The sequence below is a fragment of the Lobosporangium transversale genome (genome assembly GCF_002105155.1).
Source record: "Lobosporangium transversale strain NRRL 3116 chromosome Unknown BCR41scaffold_4, whole genome shotgun sequence".
Taxonomy (NCBI): Eukaryota; Fungi; Mortierellomycota; class Mortierellomycetes; order Mortierellales; family Mortierellaceae; genus Lobosporangium; species Lobosporangium transversale.
This window is the reverse complement of record NW_019028982.1, coordinates 46575-63744: the sequence shown is the minus strand read 5'-3', so window position 1 is coordinate 63744 and position 17170 is coordinate 46575. Positions and strand designations below refer to the sequence as shown.

Sequence of the window (17170 nt, the reverse complement as noted above, 5' to 3'; positions counted from 1 at the left end):
TCTTTACTTCTTCCTCGTCTGCTTCATCTATCCAACTTCTATTACTTTCAGTCTGTCAGTTGCTTCTCTTGACCTCATTCCTTATAACCTCTGATTCCTCATTCCTTTTTCATTGCGATTACTGTTTGCAACTTCATCGCGTGTCACTTGTGGTTGTCTTTTATTTTGTTTGTTCCTGTTTATTACCACTATTTATTATTCTTATTGCACTGACCACCGCGTGAAAAATAGTTCTTTATTTTACTATTATTATTATTAGTACTATTATTATTATTCCTTTGACGACCCCTCCCTCCTCTCATTTCCCTCTCCTAATTTCCCACAACAATTGATTGTTCTCTGTCTTCATTCGTTCCAGCTCTTTACTTCAACTGCTCTTGTCTTCTCTTTCCTCATTATTCATCTCTTCTCATGAATTAAAAAAAAAGGTTCGTTGGTCGCTCTTTATTTATTTTATTCTATTATTTATTTTATATTTACTGGTAAGGATACAAACACTTTTATATAAACACTCTTTTTCGTATACAAATCCGGATATCGTTTTACAAAGATCAATTTCGATCCGCTTCGCTTCCCGCACAGGTGCTTTTTTTTAAAAGAAAAAAAAAAAAAAAAAAAAAAGCGCAGACAAAGGCTTGGTTATGAATTTAAGCTCGTAACATTAACTATTACAAATATTATAGATGTTATTGAATTAGATTATTTTATCTATTTTATCTATCCATTCATTTATTCATTCATTCACTTCAATACACCAATATCGAATATATTTCCCAAACGTCGACAGCACCGCCAGTGCAAAAAGAAACAGCATCAACCAACAACCTTGGCAGCATTACACCATTAACAATATAAACAGCATTAACAACAATGACAACTTTACACCATTAACAGCATAGTATGCATTACTGAATCGTATCATTTCGTTTCTCCCGTCCAATACACAATTTTCCTGCTCACTTCTCTCTGTCACTTCCTCTCTACAGCATCTTCTTTTATATGCAAAGGATTACATTTCTCAGATAATATAATCGTTTCTTGGCTCCAGTCTCTGTGCCCATACTTTGGCTCTCGTTTCTTGTGCTTACTTGCCTATGATTGCCCATCCAACATTCCTTCTTTGTCCTCCCATCACATCGTATCATATCCATTCCTTGCCTATTTTCCTCCCCCATCTTTTTTTAACTCTCAATCTCTTGCGCTCTCTTCTCTTGGGGTACTTCAATCGATCTTCACCTCAATTTCCTTTCTTGAGAGAACGCACATTCACATTAAGAAGAGGACGACAAATAACAATAGTATATAAAAAATATTTTTCTCTTGTAGTATTCTTTTCTCACCAAACTTTTTTTTTTTTTTTTTTTCCTCAGGTCAACAACACTTCCCTTACCCTTCTCATATACAACAAATCTACATCCGACTTCCAGACGCGTCCTCTCTTGATCTTGCCTTTTTGGCCACCTCTGCCTATCCAATCGCACGCCAAGGTTATTTATTTCGCTTCTCCACAAGATCACGTCGTTTAACTGCCTCTCTCAGGACTCCCACAACGTCTTTTTCGATTTTTTCCCTCTCGTTCTTATTACATTGCCCGAAGCGCTTGATAAAAAAGCCTTATTCCTTTCCTTGGGTGGGTGATATGACAAGAACTGTACTGTAAGTGGTTATCTCATGCCAATGCATATGTTTCGGGCTGATCATTGCTCACTCGCCCTCAAATAATTTCATATCTGCTCAACATCTCCTATCAGTCTGCATTGGTTGCTCTAACTTACGTACCTTTCTCTTCCATTTGCTGCTGAACAATATCAATTGTACACCGAAACAAAGCTTTCGACTAGCCTCGCTTTCATTTTCCCGTTCAATCTAAGAAATTCGGCCACATCCTGCGGGGTCTTTTCCTGACTTCCCAATACGAAGACACAACTCTTTTTTTCTAAAGCGCGCAAAAAAAAAAAAAAAAAAAAAAAAAGTGTTACTCATATTTTTTATCGGATACTCATTCTGATACCCCAGCCCCGTTTGTTATGACCTCGAGCGACATGACCGAGTCTACAGACCCATCAACACCCACTACTATTGTTAATTCGCCAATCAATCCTCAGAAAAAACGCTCTTCCTCTCCAATGTCCCCTCCCCATACAATCCCTTGGACTCCAAGTGATCCTATTCACAGTCCTCACAACCATGAGAAGCCATTCAAGGCAATCCGAAAGTTATCTCTGTCAGAGGACGCTGTCAAGAGGCCCTGGACCAACGCAGAGCAGGAAGCTTTATACATTGCTGTCGAGCGATACAAGCTCTATGGACAGTGGGCCGAAGTGAAGGAGCGTATGCATCTTCACCGTAGCACACTTGAGATTGAGCAGGAATACGCACGCCTCTACGGTGAACTTCCTGAATCAGATGATGAGGCCTGGCCTATCCAGACTTCAAAAAGTGTGTCAGTTTCTCGCACGTCCGTGCCGGAGCAGACTACGCCCGCGCTGACCACAACATCCCCCTCTACCCTTAGTGCTCGATCATCGCAGGAAACATTCAACACACATGTTCACCGTCATGCGCATCATCCAGCACCGGAACCAATACACCGATTTTCACCTCGAAAATCTAGCGTTTCCTCACATCCTGCATTAGATGACTATCAGGACGATGAGAATGACGATGTCGGGATGAATACAGAACAACATTCTCCTTTGTCACGCCCTTCGAGCGCCAAAAGCACAATGGGGCGTAATCGATCCAGCAGCACCGTAACTGCTTCTACTGACATCAAACCCACCCGGACTGTAAGAGTGTGGACACCACAGCAATCAGAACAACTCAAAAATCTCATTGAAGATTGCTTTCCAGGCGGCTATCGCATCAATTGGGTCTGGGTTGCGTCCCAAATGGGTAATACATTCACTCGAAAGCAATGCAAAAACAAATGGGAGATTATGCGACGACGCGCAGGAACTGAAGAAGAAGTGGCATTATTGAAAAAGGGCTACGAAGAATTTGGGCCCTCATGGAACAGAATCCAGGAGAAATACCTTCCGGAGCGGTCTCAGGGCGGTATCTCGATCATGTGGAGCTTATTGCAAGCACGTGAAGCCGAGCAGCAACAGCAGCAACAACAGCAAGCTGTACCTCGTGGAGGAGATGAAACATCAGAGCATGAAATGATAGCACCAACAGCAAGGCCACTAATACACTACAAGAAGCAATCTCGGGCAGCATATGATAATTTGAAATGGGAAACTTCGTCACAAAACAAGGCAGTGGGGCGACCATCTACAAAGAAGAGTAGAGATCAACCATACCCGCCACGAACGACAATATTGCCCAGTAGTGATGGCCCAGAGCTGAACTATCCGATTGAGGAGAGGGACAGACAACAATTCGATCACTATTCAAAAAAAGGGTCAACGTCAAGAGAGGCATCACTCTCACCCGTCTGGACTAGAGAAGGGACGTACATAAACACATCGGCCTATCCCGCAATGCACCAGTATAGAGAGGCTCAGTCTGCGCACAGGTTTTCTGTGTCTTCTACAGAGTCGCTCTCAGCGATGACTGGCCAGCAGGATAGCCATAATAATTTACATCAACAAGTGGAGCAGACCCCGCAGGCTGAGTCTGAGCCTTGGACGGAGAGGAACCGACCAATGACCTGGACCGAACCCTTGACGAGGCGCCTTGAGGACATTATTATCAAGAATTTCCCCAATAATCAAAAAGTCTACTGGTCGCGAGTCTCAGAGTTGATGGGAGTGGATCCAGTTGTCACCAAGGAGCAATGCAAGCGACGTTGGTACCTCATGTCGCAATACGAGCATCTTCGATCTCAGCACGACAAAGTTGGAGCTGTTGCAGTATCAAGCACTATGGATGTGGACATAAAACCCTCCACTAGGTATCTATACTCAAGGCGACACGACAGCCAAGGAAGATCATCGCCATTGAACTCTGGGTCAGTCTATATGAGAGGTGACACATCTATTTCTACCTCTACAACCCAGATATCAGGGAATATGGAACTACAGTGGTCAGATCAGGAAGTTGAGCTGTTAGAAAGAGGGGTAGAGCAATTTGGTAGATCATGGACGGATATTCAGCGGATTTATCTGCCAGAGCGATCTATCAACTCAATCGCCGCTAAATGGGACTATCTTCAGACGCATATTTCGACGACTGAACAACTTGGGTCAAAGCGACCCGTCGAGTATGCCCCGTGGTCAGAGCATGAGGTGGATCTATTAAGACAGGGTGTCGAAAGATTCGGCCGAGCATGGGCAGACATCCAGCGACACTACCTCCCAGAACGGTCCGTGGGATCGATGGCTAGCAAGTGGGATTACTTGTCGCACAAGATGCGGTCGACCTCAGGGGCAAGTCCAGGACGATCTCGGTTATCGCCAGGCATCCAGCGCATGGGCATAATAAGTAACACTGATATTACATCAGGAACGAACTTGTCAGAAAACGAGATGGAAATTACAGAAGATCGGTTAGAAGAGCATGGGTTCTCTCAATAGGTCACCAGCAATGCTTGATCAGATTCCTCCAGAGAATGGATATACTCCGCTTCTTGTCTACTTCTTTTGTTCATATACTCATTTCCCACTATATTTCTAACATCGTTATTCTCGCATTCTTTATTTTTTTTGTTATTGTTACTGTCATTTATCATAGTTGCATGCCACTCTTTGTTTGTTTGTTTTTTTTTTTTTTTTTTTTTTTTTTAGAGCACGTCTTTTTTAATTTCCCAGCTGGCTGGGAATATATTCGCCTGTTTTCTTTCATTTGCCCATATGCCACATGCATATCAGTTCATATCATGCCTTTCTTTACCAATCACTCTTCACGTCAATGTGACTGTATTTTAAATTAAACAACCTCGTGGCTTTTGTTGATGATTCGTGATCAAAATAGTGTAAAAGTTGCGCATGCCATAACCTTGACTTGAACGACTACCAATATTACGCAAGAGCAAGAGCCGAAACAGAACAACCAAACATTAAACAGGGAACATAATTAATATTCGCAGAGGACACTTTATTGCTTATCAACATAATGTATGCATGAATTACTGAAAGAAGAGGCTTTTTTTTTCCTTCATGTCATGCATGAAGGTTAAAAGAATAACAGGATAGAAATTAAGCAAGTTTCTAATTATTATTATTACTTTATCACATTCGATAATATTGCTATGATTCATATAGGGGTCGGTATTGCCAACTTGTCATGGGTCCTGCAGGAAGTGGCAAGGTGAGCTTTTTTTTATTTTTTATTCTAATTTTTTACTTTTTCATCAAGTTAAAGACAGCTCTGGAACATGGAATGGTATACTAATGATCCCAAATTTCATTACTATTGTTGCTGTTGTTAGTCCACATACTGCTCAACCATTATGACACACTGCCAAAACATTCGAAGGCCGGTCCATCTTGTCAACCTTGATCCCGCGGCAGAAAAATTTGAATACGAACCAACAATTGGTACATTGCAATAATAATATAATATGAGATATCATTTCTTACCCACTACACTTCATCTTTTTTTTTTTTTTTTTTTTTTTTTTTTTTTTTCTAGTTTTCTCGCTAACCTACCTTTTTTTTAAAAAAAAAAAAAAAAAAAAAAAAAAAATTACCTAAATCAAATGGTTTTAGACATCCGGGATCTGATTTCCTTGGAAGATGTGATGGAAGAGCTTCAATATGGACCCAATGGAGGGCTAATATACTGTATGGAATTTTTGATGAACAATATTGACTGGCTGGAGGATGAGATTGGATCATATACGGATGACTATCTGATTATTGATTGCCCAGGTCAGATTGAGCTTTACACACATTTCGATATCATGAAACGACTGGTTGAAGCCTTGACGAAACTCAACATTGCAATCTGTGGCGTCTATTTGCTTGAATCGGTAAGAAAGAAAGAAAAACAAAAGAGAGACAGATGAAGGGACCGGAAATTATAGTCGCATTATTACAATGATAACATTAATTAACATATTGACTGTTGACGATCAATATTAGTGTGCTTACCCTTTTTTTTTTTTTTTTTTTCCTTTTTTCCTTTTTCCTTTTTTTCTTTTTCCTTTTTTTCTTTATCTTTATATATATGTGTGTGTATGGGACGCATATGTATCAGCAATTCGTAGAAGACAAGTCCAAGTTTTTTGCAGGAGTGATGAGCGCTATGAGTGCAATGATCAACCTAGAGATTCCTCATATCAATGTCATGAGTAAAATGGATCTCTTGCCTAAGATGAAGCCTTCAGAACTGGAACGGTATGTGAAAAGATGTATGATGAGAAAGATCTGGACCATAGGCAAACATGAGGAGCTGATTTTTTTAAAAAAAATATATATATATACAAATATTCGTAATATGGGTAGGTACTACAACCCAGATCCGTTACTCTTGATGGATGATGTGAACAAAAAGACAAGTCCCAGATACCATCAGCTGAACCAAGCGATTGGTCAATTGGTTGAGGATTTCAACATGGTGGCATTCTTACCTCTAAATATTACGGACGAGGATTCAATCACAGCCATTTTATCGCACGTTGATAATGCTATTCAGTTTGGAGAGGATCAAGAACCCAAGGAGCCAGAAGAGGAAATAGAGCGTGAAACTGATGACTACAATGATGATTTTTAGGGTTCATTACGCTTTTAGTCATGAGCAACTTTCACATGCAGGAAGGTAGGATAGAATATAGCAAACAACTATTATATAATACATATTAGACAAGAACGTGAAAATCGGAAGAATATGGCGCTCTTTCTGATTATAATGTGTATTTTGAAAACTCTTTTTTTTTTTTTTAAAAAAAAAAAAAAAAAAAAAAAAAAAAATCTTAATAAATGAATCATAATAATGATGATAATAATAATAATAAAAGATGAAAAGAGAGACGAGGGGAAAGAAAAACAATAGAGGCAGATAATGAAGTATTATTTCTATTCTATGTTATATATGCTATGCTATGCCTATAGTATTATCCATTAGATTCTCATAGGGATCTCCTCCAACGTGAAGCGCTTATCAATCAACAACTCCTTTTTATGCAGGCGGATGGGCTCACGTTGTCGAGGATCAACAATCGGCTGTTGCTCGTAACCAGACGGGACAATCTCGCCACCAACCCTGACTATACGAGGTGGTTGCACTGATAAGCGATGCAATTCCATTTGGCTTTGTTCCTCATCTGGACCTTGGCTTTGATTCTGGCTTTGACTCTGGCTTTGACTTTGATTTTGACCTTGATGATGGCGTCGCGATCCTCCAAACTTCATAAACACAGCACGCTCACCTTCACCTTCATCATCTGCGTCTGCATCTCCGTCCATGCTCTCCATCTGATTACGACCATCTTTCTTGACTTTGCCATCCTCATGCATGTGCATAGGTTCATCATGGTCACTGTCTTGTCCACTATTACCGCCGTGGATAATATGGATCTTCTCCTCTCCTTCATCATCGTCATCGTCATCGATATCATCATCTCGATGTCCATACAGCTTCATGTATTCAGTTTCAATCTCTTGATCAGTCCTATGGAGATTCATCATCTCACGAATTTTGGACCATTGACCACAAAGACGGAAACGAGTCGCAGCCAGGTACAATGCCTCGCGTTCTGCCTGTGTCCATGATTTGGAATCCACAACTATGATTCCCGGATCGGGTGTGGCAACACGTGAGGGTACCGATCCTTGCTTGCTATGTTGCGAAAAATTCCTCGGTTGATCAGGTAGACCCCATGGGAAAACAAACTCCTTCTGTTGTTGATGCTGTTGTTCAGCCGTGCCTTGGTTCGCCTGTGCTGATGAAGATGGAGCAGGATAGGAAAACACGCATACAAGAGGAGCAACCATTGAAGGGATGAAAGAAGGCAAGGCTGCGTCCAACACTCGGGAGCATGCAGTGGTGTAACTAGTATGCATGGATGCAGAGAGAACCTCAGAGGCACCTGAACTTGAGATGGAGAGCTGCTGCTGCCGTGGCTCTTGTGCATGATGTTCACTTTCTGTATCTGTAGCGTGGGCGCTTCCAGCTAGTGCAATTGAATCAAACTCGTTTGAGAGAGAGTCTGCCTCCATCCTATCTCGCTCTTGCTGTTGTCGTGACCAGATATCTTCGTTACCATCTTGATCATAGCGGCGCTTAAGTGGCTTTTTATCATCATCCAAGAATGCTGGTGTATAAGCTGAGGGAGAGAGGGGTGAGGATGATGAAGAAGAATCTGAAGATGGAGGTGGTGTAGGTAGGATGTTGGCTGTGGGCAAAAGTGTATTGGATAGTGATGATGGGATTTGAGACAAAAAACTATTGGTCAATGCAAATGCATATCTGGAACCAGGGGCTTCCTTGAGTCGACTGAGAACGAGTTCCACCTGACGATGAACCTCAGCCTCAACACTTTTGACACCCTGATGAATATCATACAGAATAGTTTCGCGCGTACGTGCCCGACGATGCTGCAGTCGTTCAGAGAGACGTCGTAGGTTTTCTTTGGCAACTTGAGGTGGTGGTACTGAAGGGAGTGTGTCTCGAATAGATGCAATGTTGGCTAACATTCGTGCACGTTCCTTTTCTCGGATCGTAGACCAGTCAGAGTATTGACTATGACGGAAAGGGGAATGATTGGCAGATGGTGATAGCGTTGATGACGATGAAGAAGAGGAAGAGGAGGAGAGAGGAGAAGAGGAGGTGTAGGACCACGCTCCTGTCATGGTACTGTTGGTGGATGCTGCTGAAGAGGGAGGTCGTGCCTGCAACTGTCGTTGTTGCTGAAGTTGGTGTAGTTGTTGCAACTGTAGATGCCGCTGTTGTTGCTGTTGCTCCCTTTGATATTGCTCGCGTTGACGATGGAACTCCTGGTAAGCAATTTGGAGTTGACTACGCTCGTTTAGCTGCCGTTGACTTTCTTCATGACGTTTTTGTAGTTCTATGCGTAGCTGCTGATGCTTGGGTAAGCTACGATGATGAACTTTACTAAGCATCGCCTCTTTGGCATGTCGATTGGTTAGATAGGATGAAATGTATGAATCATGAAAGTGAACAGAGTGTGTGGTTGGTATTGCTGGATTCCTTGAGGTAGAAGTGGAGAAAGATATGGACGGATGGGGAGGAATAGACGTGGGATTGCTGGAGCCGGGCGAGGATAATGTTGAGGATGTATGTGATGAGATTGTTGTAGAGGTCCTTGTTGTAGAATGACTGTGGGGAGTGGGAATAGCGATGGTCAGGGACGATCGTGGAGGGGAAGCAAAGGTGCGACGTTCTGGTGGCATATCAAACCAATGTGTATGATCTAAAATGTCATTAAGCCATTCAATGTGAGTTAGATAAATAAAATACCAGATCCTGGTCCTGGTTTTGGTCCACAGGATAACAAAATCCTCTCTTTCTTAATACTTCAACATCGCTTCTCTTTTCAGCCCCTCTCTGAATATTCAATTCTACGCACCTGTGGTTTTTTTTTTTTTTTTTTTTTTTTTTTATGAGTGGCTTTAGCTTTAGTCGAATATTTTTAGAAACGTATAGCAGTTAAAGGAGGAAGAATTACAGGGAAAGAGAACGACGAAATGAGAAATGGAATAGAATGAAGAGAAAAGAGGCCTTGAAGGTCAATACAAAATGGATGGAAGAGTGAATGATGAATTAATGAATGAGAATTGAGTTGGAAAAGAGAAAGAAGTAATGAACCGCTTCTCAGCTCAAAGTGTGTAAATGTGCAAATGTGTTTGCTTTGTGCAGAAACAGGTGTCCTTCGGAAAGCACTAAGGTTCAATAAGAGAGCCAAGGATCAAGCCGAACAAAAGCATGCTACTTTCAAGTGATTTGTAGGAATTTAAAGTATTAAAGTACTCGATCAAAAGAAGACAGAAATGGTGGACAAGAGACGGATGAAAACTGTAAGTATGGGGCAGAAGAAAGAAGTTGAAGCTGATCTGATGATGAATGATGTCCTTTATTGATTAGAAGGATATCAGTAGTCGTGGTTTTGACAGACAACAGGCTGCCCAGAATGTCCACCTGCCAAGTACTGAACTACAACTTTGCTGTTGTTGGATGAATGTCTTTATTTTATACAAATATATTATATCTCAGTGATGCTTATAGGACAGGAGGAGATCCATAGGCCGGTTGCACAGGAGAAAATAACCTGGCAACTCACAAAAGAAGAAAAGTAAAAACTAGGAGAAAGAAGGAGAGAACAAAAACACTGCTCAATCAAACGGACCGAGGGGTCAATAGGACTCTTCTAATACTGCTCAAATGTTAAAACCAATAAAGTAGTTTATCACCCTTTTTCGAATTCTTTGTGTAGCCACGGCTGGTGGAAATCGGGGCTCTCTCTCCTCGGGTTCGCCCCGGTTCGCTTCGTGCGGACAATCAGTAAACGGTAAACTGTAAATAAATAAATAAAATAAAATATTATATATAATATATACCTACAATTGAACATCTTTTTATATGCACTAAGTTTCAGTTTCTTTCAGCACTCCATTGTTATGCCGTACTTTTTTAATCGGCTTTGCTATCTCAGTCAGAAAGATAAGGGTGGTGGTTTTTTTTTTTTTTTTTTTTTTACTGCGACACTTTATCGAGCGTTCGGACGCGTTATTTGCGTAGTTTGAAGGTCTTATCGCTCATCGCTTTGTCCAATTCCTAGAAGAAAGTTTGGTCTTCTCCACAATCAGCGATGGGCAGCGCATTGACATCGATCTGTCTTGAATTTAGTACAGGTAATGGAAAATTTCGGACAGCATCCTTGCCATCAAAGACACATTTATTTTTATACTTTTACACTTTTATGCACTAGATTAGAGGTTTTATCAAAGTGTCACTCTGGGCTGTAAATTACAACTACGTAGCATATAGTTCGCTGTCTAGATCTACTCTTCGCTTGCTATGAACACCAACTGATTCGGGTAGGGTCGCAATAGATGAGGAAATAGCCGCTTGGACCATTATTCTGTTCTTTTTCTCCTTGCTCCCATCGACTGTTCCTTATCTATCTTCTCCTTCTCTTCTCTGCCTCTCAGCCGAACTTTTTATCTCTCGGCTGAGCTTTGACCATCCGTTCAGAACACAGTCTGCCCAACTTCTGGTTTAGTTGACAAGCAACTCTATGTGGGTATGTGAATCTGTGAATGAAAGGAAAGGACCGAAGGTCATCATTAACGCTGCTTGCTAAAAGCAACATTCCCTATTGTTAATCTGTTATATCAATGAAAATGGATATTGTTACTTTTTTCTTTTTTCTCAGTACTGAAAGTCTGTACATGTATGTACTAATGGCTCAATGGCAAGCGAGATACTTGTGTAGGCGCAGATGTAGCTCCATTTACTGCTTTTTTTTAATCTTTCAATTGCTGCTCGTGATGGGATACGTGCTGCTACGGTACTTATTTGTGGGTTAAACACGCGACCGACGTCTCCCGCTTCAATCACATCTTAAACAAAGTACAATTGGCAACGGCACCAATATTCTAAAGATAGTCTCCAAGAAGTAACAGGCTCTAACGGAATACTTGTTAACGTCCTATATGGAGTCCCAAGGATGTAAGGTAAGTCATACAAAAAATAGAATAGTTGGCATATAGGTCTGCTGGTCCTTGTTTCCATTATCCTTGAAGTGATTGGATTCTAAAATGACGATGTATTCTGTAGGTATGCAATCTCGTGTACTTGCTCGTTTCTCTCCAGCCTGAGCATCAACACACCTTATTGACCGCCGAATATTAGTATTTTTCGCCCAACTAATTTATAATGTGCTTTTACATTATATCCATTTATTTTTTATAGTTATCAATTGCAGCTCTAACGAATTTAAACAGATATTAAAACATCCTGCTGTGTAGTATTAGGCTATGGTAACGCTGTGGCTCATTGCTCCCGCTCCCTTACTCCTTCGTCGACCCGAATATCAATTAAGCAGCAAAATCTTCTTCCAACTTCTTACTGCCCCTCTACTGTAAGAGGTTCTAATGTTAGGGGACTATTTTCACCACCAATCCTCTATAAAGCAAAGATCTGTATCCTGTTTTACCTATCCGTGGGCGATAGTGTCTGGTAGGGGTGAGAAGCGCTTCTTTTACATTCTTTAGAGGCTTTGACTGTTGGTGCCGAATAGAATTTCAAGGATATTCGTCTGTTAGTGCGACCAGTTACTAGAGATGGATAATGGTATCACGCCGCTCAAGTGCCCCCTTCAAAAAGTCCACTTCGGCGCTCCTATAGCATATAGCTGACTGCTATTGCTTGCCTAGAGCTGCATGTGTTAGGTAAAATATTTGAAGAGTTCAGCTAGACAAGTTAATAAGCATAGAGAGAAATGAGAATAAGATGTGGGTCCACATACCGCGTCCATAAAGTATTTATTCATGTTTCTCCATGTTCAACTGCCTGTGGGCTCCATATTGACCCCTCATGTATTTCATATGTGGCAAAGAACCTGTATGCTCACACTCATATCGTCCTCTAACCCTTATTTTGGGTGAAGGCATGTGTTATGGTGCGTGTGATCGACCAATAATGGTCAGGAGATAGATAAGTTCCTAAAGAAAGACGCGTTTATTCTAGTATAAATTCCTAGATGAGACACGTGTCTTCAATCAATAGTGATAACAACCATGTGAATTGTTAAAAAAGGATGAATGCACGAGCCCCGAAAGGAGTCAATTTGAGATTGTAGTACAAATAGTTTTCTTGTTGTGCTGTAAAAAAGCATGAGACTCGTAACCCTGGGACGGAGACGGAGAAGTTTAAACGAATAAAACTCCTTATGTAGGTTTCTTCACGTCTCGCGTTCGGCTCCTCACGCTTTGGTCCTTCAATCCAGAAAATCCAGCATTTTGTTGGCGCAAGAAGCCGCGGGTAGCCATTAGGTTAATACAGAGAGAGTAAAGAAATGGCCATATTTAAAAAAAAAAAAAAAAAAAAAAAAGTAGTGATTTCTATGAGTTGATTATATGGTGTGTTATACACTTGTGAGCAGGTAAAGCTTTGTTTGGAAAGCAATCATAGCATTGTTATTATTTTGCAGCGGTCTACTGTGGTAACTGAATCGATTCTTACTTGTGAAATGTTTTATGGTCTGTATAAAGCCAAGCAAAAGCTTTATTGCTAGGCGGACGCTTTATGTTAAGTCCCACCGTAGCCGTCACTAAATATCTGACCTTGTGAATGGGAGTACACTTCAGGGGCATTTCCATTTCCAAATCTCAAGGCGCAACAGTCTGTAAATCAATAGATTAAAAGAATAAGCTATTCTTGATAGTGCTTTGTTTAATTTCTTTGGAACCAATCACTCAGTTGTCCGAGTTTCGGATACATTCCGTGACAAGGTGACCTCGCGAGCTGGGGATACAGATTTTATTTGAGCAGTTACGGTCTGGTATTTATCATCTCTATTGTCATATTCTCCACCATCGCCATCAGCAAAGAGATAACCACTTCACTATCATCATTGGTTCTGTACACACGGCCACCCGCCAACTTTACAAACTGATGATAGGTCTCGCGCGCACCACCTTGAGATGGACCTGTGGAGTCCTGGTAGCTGTTGAAGGGGCGACCTTCTCCTTCGAGTTTGTAAACTGAAGAGGATCCAAAAGGGTTCAATTGCTATCTGCTTGATCGCCTTGAGCTTCTGAACTGCTGTATCCAGATTCTACTCAATATTACCTCCTATCTTGCTGGCGCCTTGCTGGATCAGCAGCATATAAATGAAGTAGGCATTGCGTGTAATGAGCTCTCGTTACAACTAGTTGATCTCGACTAGTATATGTGTATCGCTACGTTGCATTACAAGAAATAGGTGTGAGTCTCTGCGCCACACTATATCGTTGAACAAAGCCCATTGTTGTACTATGTATCTCTACCAGAACCTTGAGTTGTGATAGCACTTCTTGGGCTGGTAAATATTGCTCAGAAGAGACTTGCTGGATTTACTTCGGTGGATGAAGCATAACCGTCAGTCCTTCTAGCTTTCCCAGATGTTGCCGTTGTATGTTTGTTCATGGTCTCTGCGCAATGGCCCCAAAGGTTATCTATGGTGGTCTCTCCTCTTTTTTATTTTATTTTATTTTATTTTATTTTTTTTTGATAACAAGAACCCCAGGGTCATAGGATTTAATTTCTACACTCTATGAACAAAATGCTCCAGAAACTATAGTCAATAAACAGTTATTACTGCACAAGCGGCGAGAGCCGTTCCATCCATGATTTCATAAACCGACCGCCGTGGTTGCTACTCAAAGTCCACCTTTCCGACGTGGCCTGTTGCGCAACGCGACAAACTATCCGCTATCCATAGTCATCAAAAACTTCATTCCACCTAGCCGCTCCATCACGTCCAGTTTAGTTTTCCCAAGATAGCTGTCCCGGACCCGGTCATCCGCAATCTTGTAGATCTCTTTCACATTCAGTTTCTGTCTTTGTCTGAGGGAAGGGACAAGGAAATCATTGCTACTACGTCTGTGCTCCCCAACACAGTTGCGTCCTCTGGCGCGTTTGCTCATAACAGTACGACCGAATTCTTCATAGCCTTGACGTAGAGCCCTGTCATGTATGTAGCTATCTTGTTTTGAAACCAACTTTCCGCCTCTGAGCACTTGGGCGTAAGTCCATGGTAAATGTCCTGCACAGACCAATCTGGTGTGTGCTCTATCTCTTCCTCATGCTCATCATCGCCGTTCCTATCACCACGGCGTCTTTTTTTTTTTTTTTTTTTTGATAACAAGGACCCTCAGCCCTCGGTAACATGATCATGATGGAAATAAGCTAAATAATACAAGGAAATAAAGGAGGTCTAATTAGAAATTTATAGTCCTTAGATCGTCAGGTATTAACGAATTCCTAGTTGGTCCAGTGGTCAGGATTTGTCGCTCTCACCGACAAGGCCCGGGTTCGATCCCCGGACTGGGAATACTTTATTTTATTTTGTAAAAATGTTGTGACTGCTCCGTAGATTGATAAGTTTCCGTAGTTGACGCTCCTCGCAATGTGATTCGCCAAGAGGATGGAGATAGATGATGATACCATCGCGTTGCCAGAAGACGCAATATGGCGATTGATGCTATTTGTGGCGCTAGCAACAATGCAGTTGCAAAAAAAACTTGAGACAACAGTATTTGTCAGAAGTAGACTGCGAGCCAATCGATCTATCGATAATGGATGGTTCGTGTCCTCTTTGTGTTGAACGTACCCTGCCCCTTCCTAATGGGATATCTTCACAAAAATGAAGCTGCGTACTCATGTTGGTCAAGTCAAGTCAAGTCATGACAGTCGATTAGAAATCGCCAACGTACCATCTGCGCATTTGAACTTTCGAGAATGATTTGTCATAGGCCTTTCTTGTTTTTATTAATGATAATATTGACATGTTTACGTTTAGTCTGGTAACCGCCTTATATTATTCACGCCCCATGTTTGGTCCGTTATCACCGAAGCAGAAGATCGAGCCATTTTGAAGTTGGTTTTTTATCATTTGAAAACAAAAAAGAGCTGTCATGTCCGTTATTTAACCCTCGCCGGAGAACTAGAAATATTCTTCTTCCTTTTCTTTTACTTCATTCCACTCTCACTTCCTTTTGTCTCTCTTCTTAAATAGCTTCCCTCTTCCCCCTCTTTTTCATACACTGTACTCTCACCTCAATTCACTCTAGTGCTTGCCAATCCACTCCTCATACAAACATATCAACCTCTACATCCTTCATATTTTATATATTAAACCTGTTTTATCATATCATCATGCCAGAGTCAACATCCACCACACAATCTTCTCCTTCTCCTACCGCCATCTTTACCCCTGCTCATCTCAAGTTCATCAATGCAAAACTTGAGAAGCTCTCTGCAGAAAAGATCATCGAATGGGCTATGCTCACGCTCCCAGGACTTATCCAGACCACGGCTTTCGGTCCCACTGGTCTTGTCATCTTGGACATGATCAATCGTATCCACATTGATCAACAAGCCGCTGCAAATGCTCATCCAACCCCTGCCTCTTCATCCGCTTCTGAAGACGATGAGGATCTTGACGATAGCCAAACTAAGTTCAAGAAATCCGGCTACAACACTCGTCGCCATCCTGTTCCCTTGGTCTTCATTGACACTTTGTATCATTTCCAAGAGACCTTGGACTTGGCTCAACGAGTCCAGGATCATTACAACATCCCTTTGAAGGTCTACAAGCCTCAAAATTGTGAGACCACTGAAGATTTTGAACGCCTTTATGGTAAGCAGCTCTGGGAGACGGATGAGGTTTCTTATGACTACTTAGTAAAGGTCGAGCCTGGTCGAAGATCCTACCAAGAGTTGGGTGCTCAAGCCGTCATCTCTGGCCGTCGTCGTTCTCAAAAGGGTGATCGTTCTCATTTGAACATCCTTGAGGTTGAGGCGGGTACAGGTTTGCTTAAGCTAAATCCTTTGGCCACCTGGTCCTTTCAGCAGGTTTGGACCTATCTCCGTGCTCACCAGGTCCCTTTCAATGTCCTCTTGGATCAAGGTTACCGCTCGATCGGTGATTGGCATTCAACGAAGCCTGCCTCCAATCCCGATGACGAACGCTCGGGCCGCTGGGAGGGCAAGCAAAAGTCCGAGTGTGGTCTCCATGTTGATTACTTCAAGATGAGGGCCGAATTCCAGGCCACACAGAAGAAGAAGCAGGCTCTTTTGGCTGCTCAACAACAGGCAGTACTTGAAGCCCAACAACAGCAGGTTGTTCAAGTTGCATGAAAAAAAGAAACGTCCCAGTATTGGTGTAAAGAATAAGGAGGGCACATTCACATACCATACACAAAGACACAATAATCTTTGGAAATCACCTCATTTTCGTGTGAAATTATTTAGCTCCACTTTTTCTTATCCGATTGCACATATTCATACACATAACGTGCACATATGCATGCGCGTGTAGCAAACACAAGAGCGTTCTTTTTTTTTTTTTTTTTTTTTCTTTCTATAATGTATTTGTAGTCCTTTCACCCCAACTTTGTTTTCCTCCTTTACTTTGACCAAATGGAAAAACTCCCCTCTCTTCTTCTTACCCATTGTAAATATATTTTGCATTTAATCATTTTAATAATAAAAAAAAAGTTGAAGACAGGTTCTTGAGTATGGAGTAGTGTTCATACCTGGACCCTTATGGGATCAT

At 41.6% G+C, this 17170-nt stretch overlaps 4 protein-coding genes and 1 non-coding gene across 5 annotated transcripts; 4 read left to right on the top strand and 1 right to left on the bottom strand.

Annotated features, from left to right (window-relative positions):
* The first annotated feature begins 1989 nt into the window (after nucleotides 1-1989).
* BCR41DRAFT_346484 (hypothetical protein) lies at nucleotides 1990-4661 on the top strand. Its single transcript, XM_022022900.1, has one exon. It carries the CDS (start codon nucleotides 2028-2030, stop codon nucleotides 4518-4520), a length of 2493 nt encoding a protein of 830 aa, XP_021884924.1. The 5' UTR covers nucleotides 1990-2027; the 3' UTR covers nucleotides 4521-4661.
* A 285-nt stretch (nucleotides 4662-4946) lies between these two features.
* BCR41DRAFT_346482 (GPN-loop GTPase) lies at nucleotides 4947-6787 on the top strand. Its single transcript, XM_022022899.1, has 6 exons — nucleotides 4947-5060; nucleotides 5208-5253; nucleotides 5375-5483; nucleotides 5655-5917; nucleotides 6145-6284; nucleotides 6393-6787. Coding segments are annotated over exons 1-6 (828 nt in total). The 5' UTR covers nucleotides 4947-5058; the 3' UTR covers nucleotides 6661-6787.
* A 135-nt stretch (nucleotides 6788-6922) lies between these two features.
* BCR41DRAFT_346481 (hypothetical protein) lies at nucleotides 6923-9287 on the bottom strand. The gene has a single exon (XM_022022898.1). The coding sequence runs from the start codon at nucleotides 9006-9008 to the stop codon at nucleotides 7008-7010; it is 2001 nt and encodes a 666-aa protein (XP_021884922.1). The 5' UTR covers nucleotides 9009-9287; the 3' UTR covers nucleotides 6923-7007.
* Nucleotides 9288-14872: 5585 nt separating this feature from the next.
* On the top strand, nucleotides 14873-14944 carry BCR41DRAFT_t25. Its single transcript has one exon. It is a non-coding gene; the product is annotated as a tRNA-Glu (tRNA).
* A 626-nt stretch (nucleotides 14945-15570) lies between these two features.
* Nucleotides 15571-16950, top strand: BCR41DRAFT_346480 (Phosphoadenosine phosphosulfate reductase family-domain-containing protein). The gene has a single exon (XM_022022897.1). The coding sequence runs from the start codon at nucleotides 15769-15771 to the stop codon at nucleotides 16750-16752; it is 984 nt and encodes a 327-aa protein (XP_021884921.1). The 5' UTR covers nucleotides 15571-15768; the 3' UTR covers nucleotides 16753-16950.
* The last annotated feature ends 220 nt before the right edge of the window (nucleotides 16951-17170 follow it).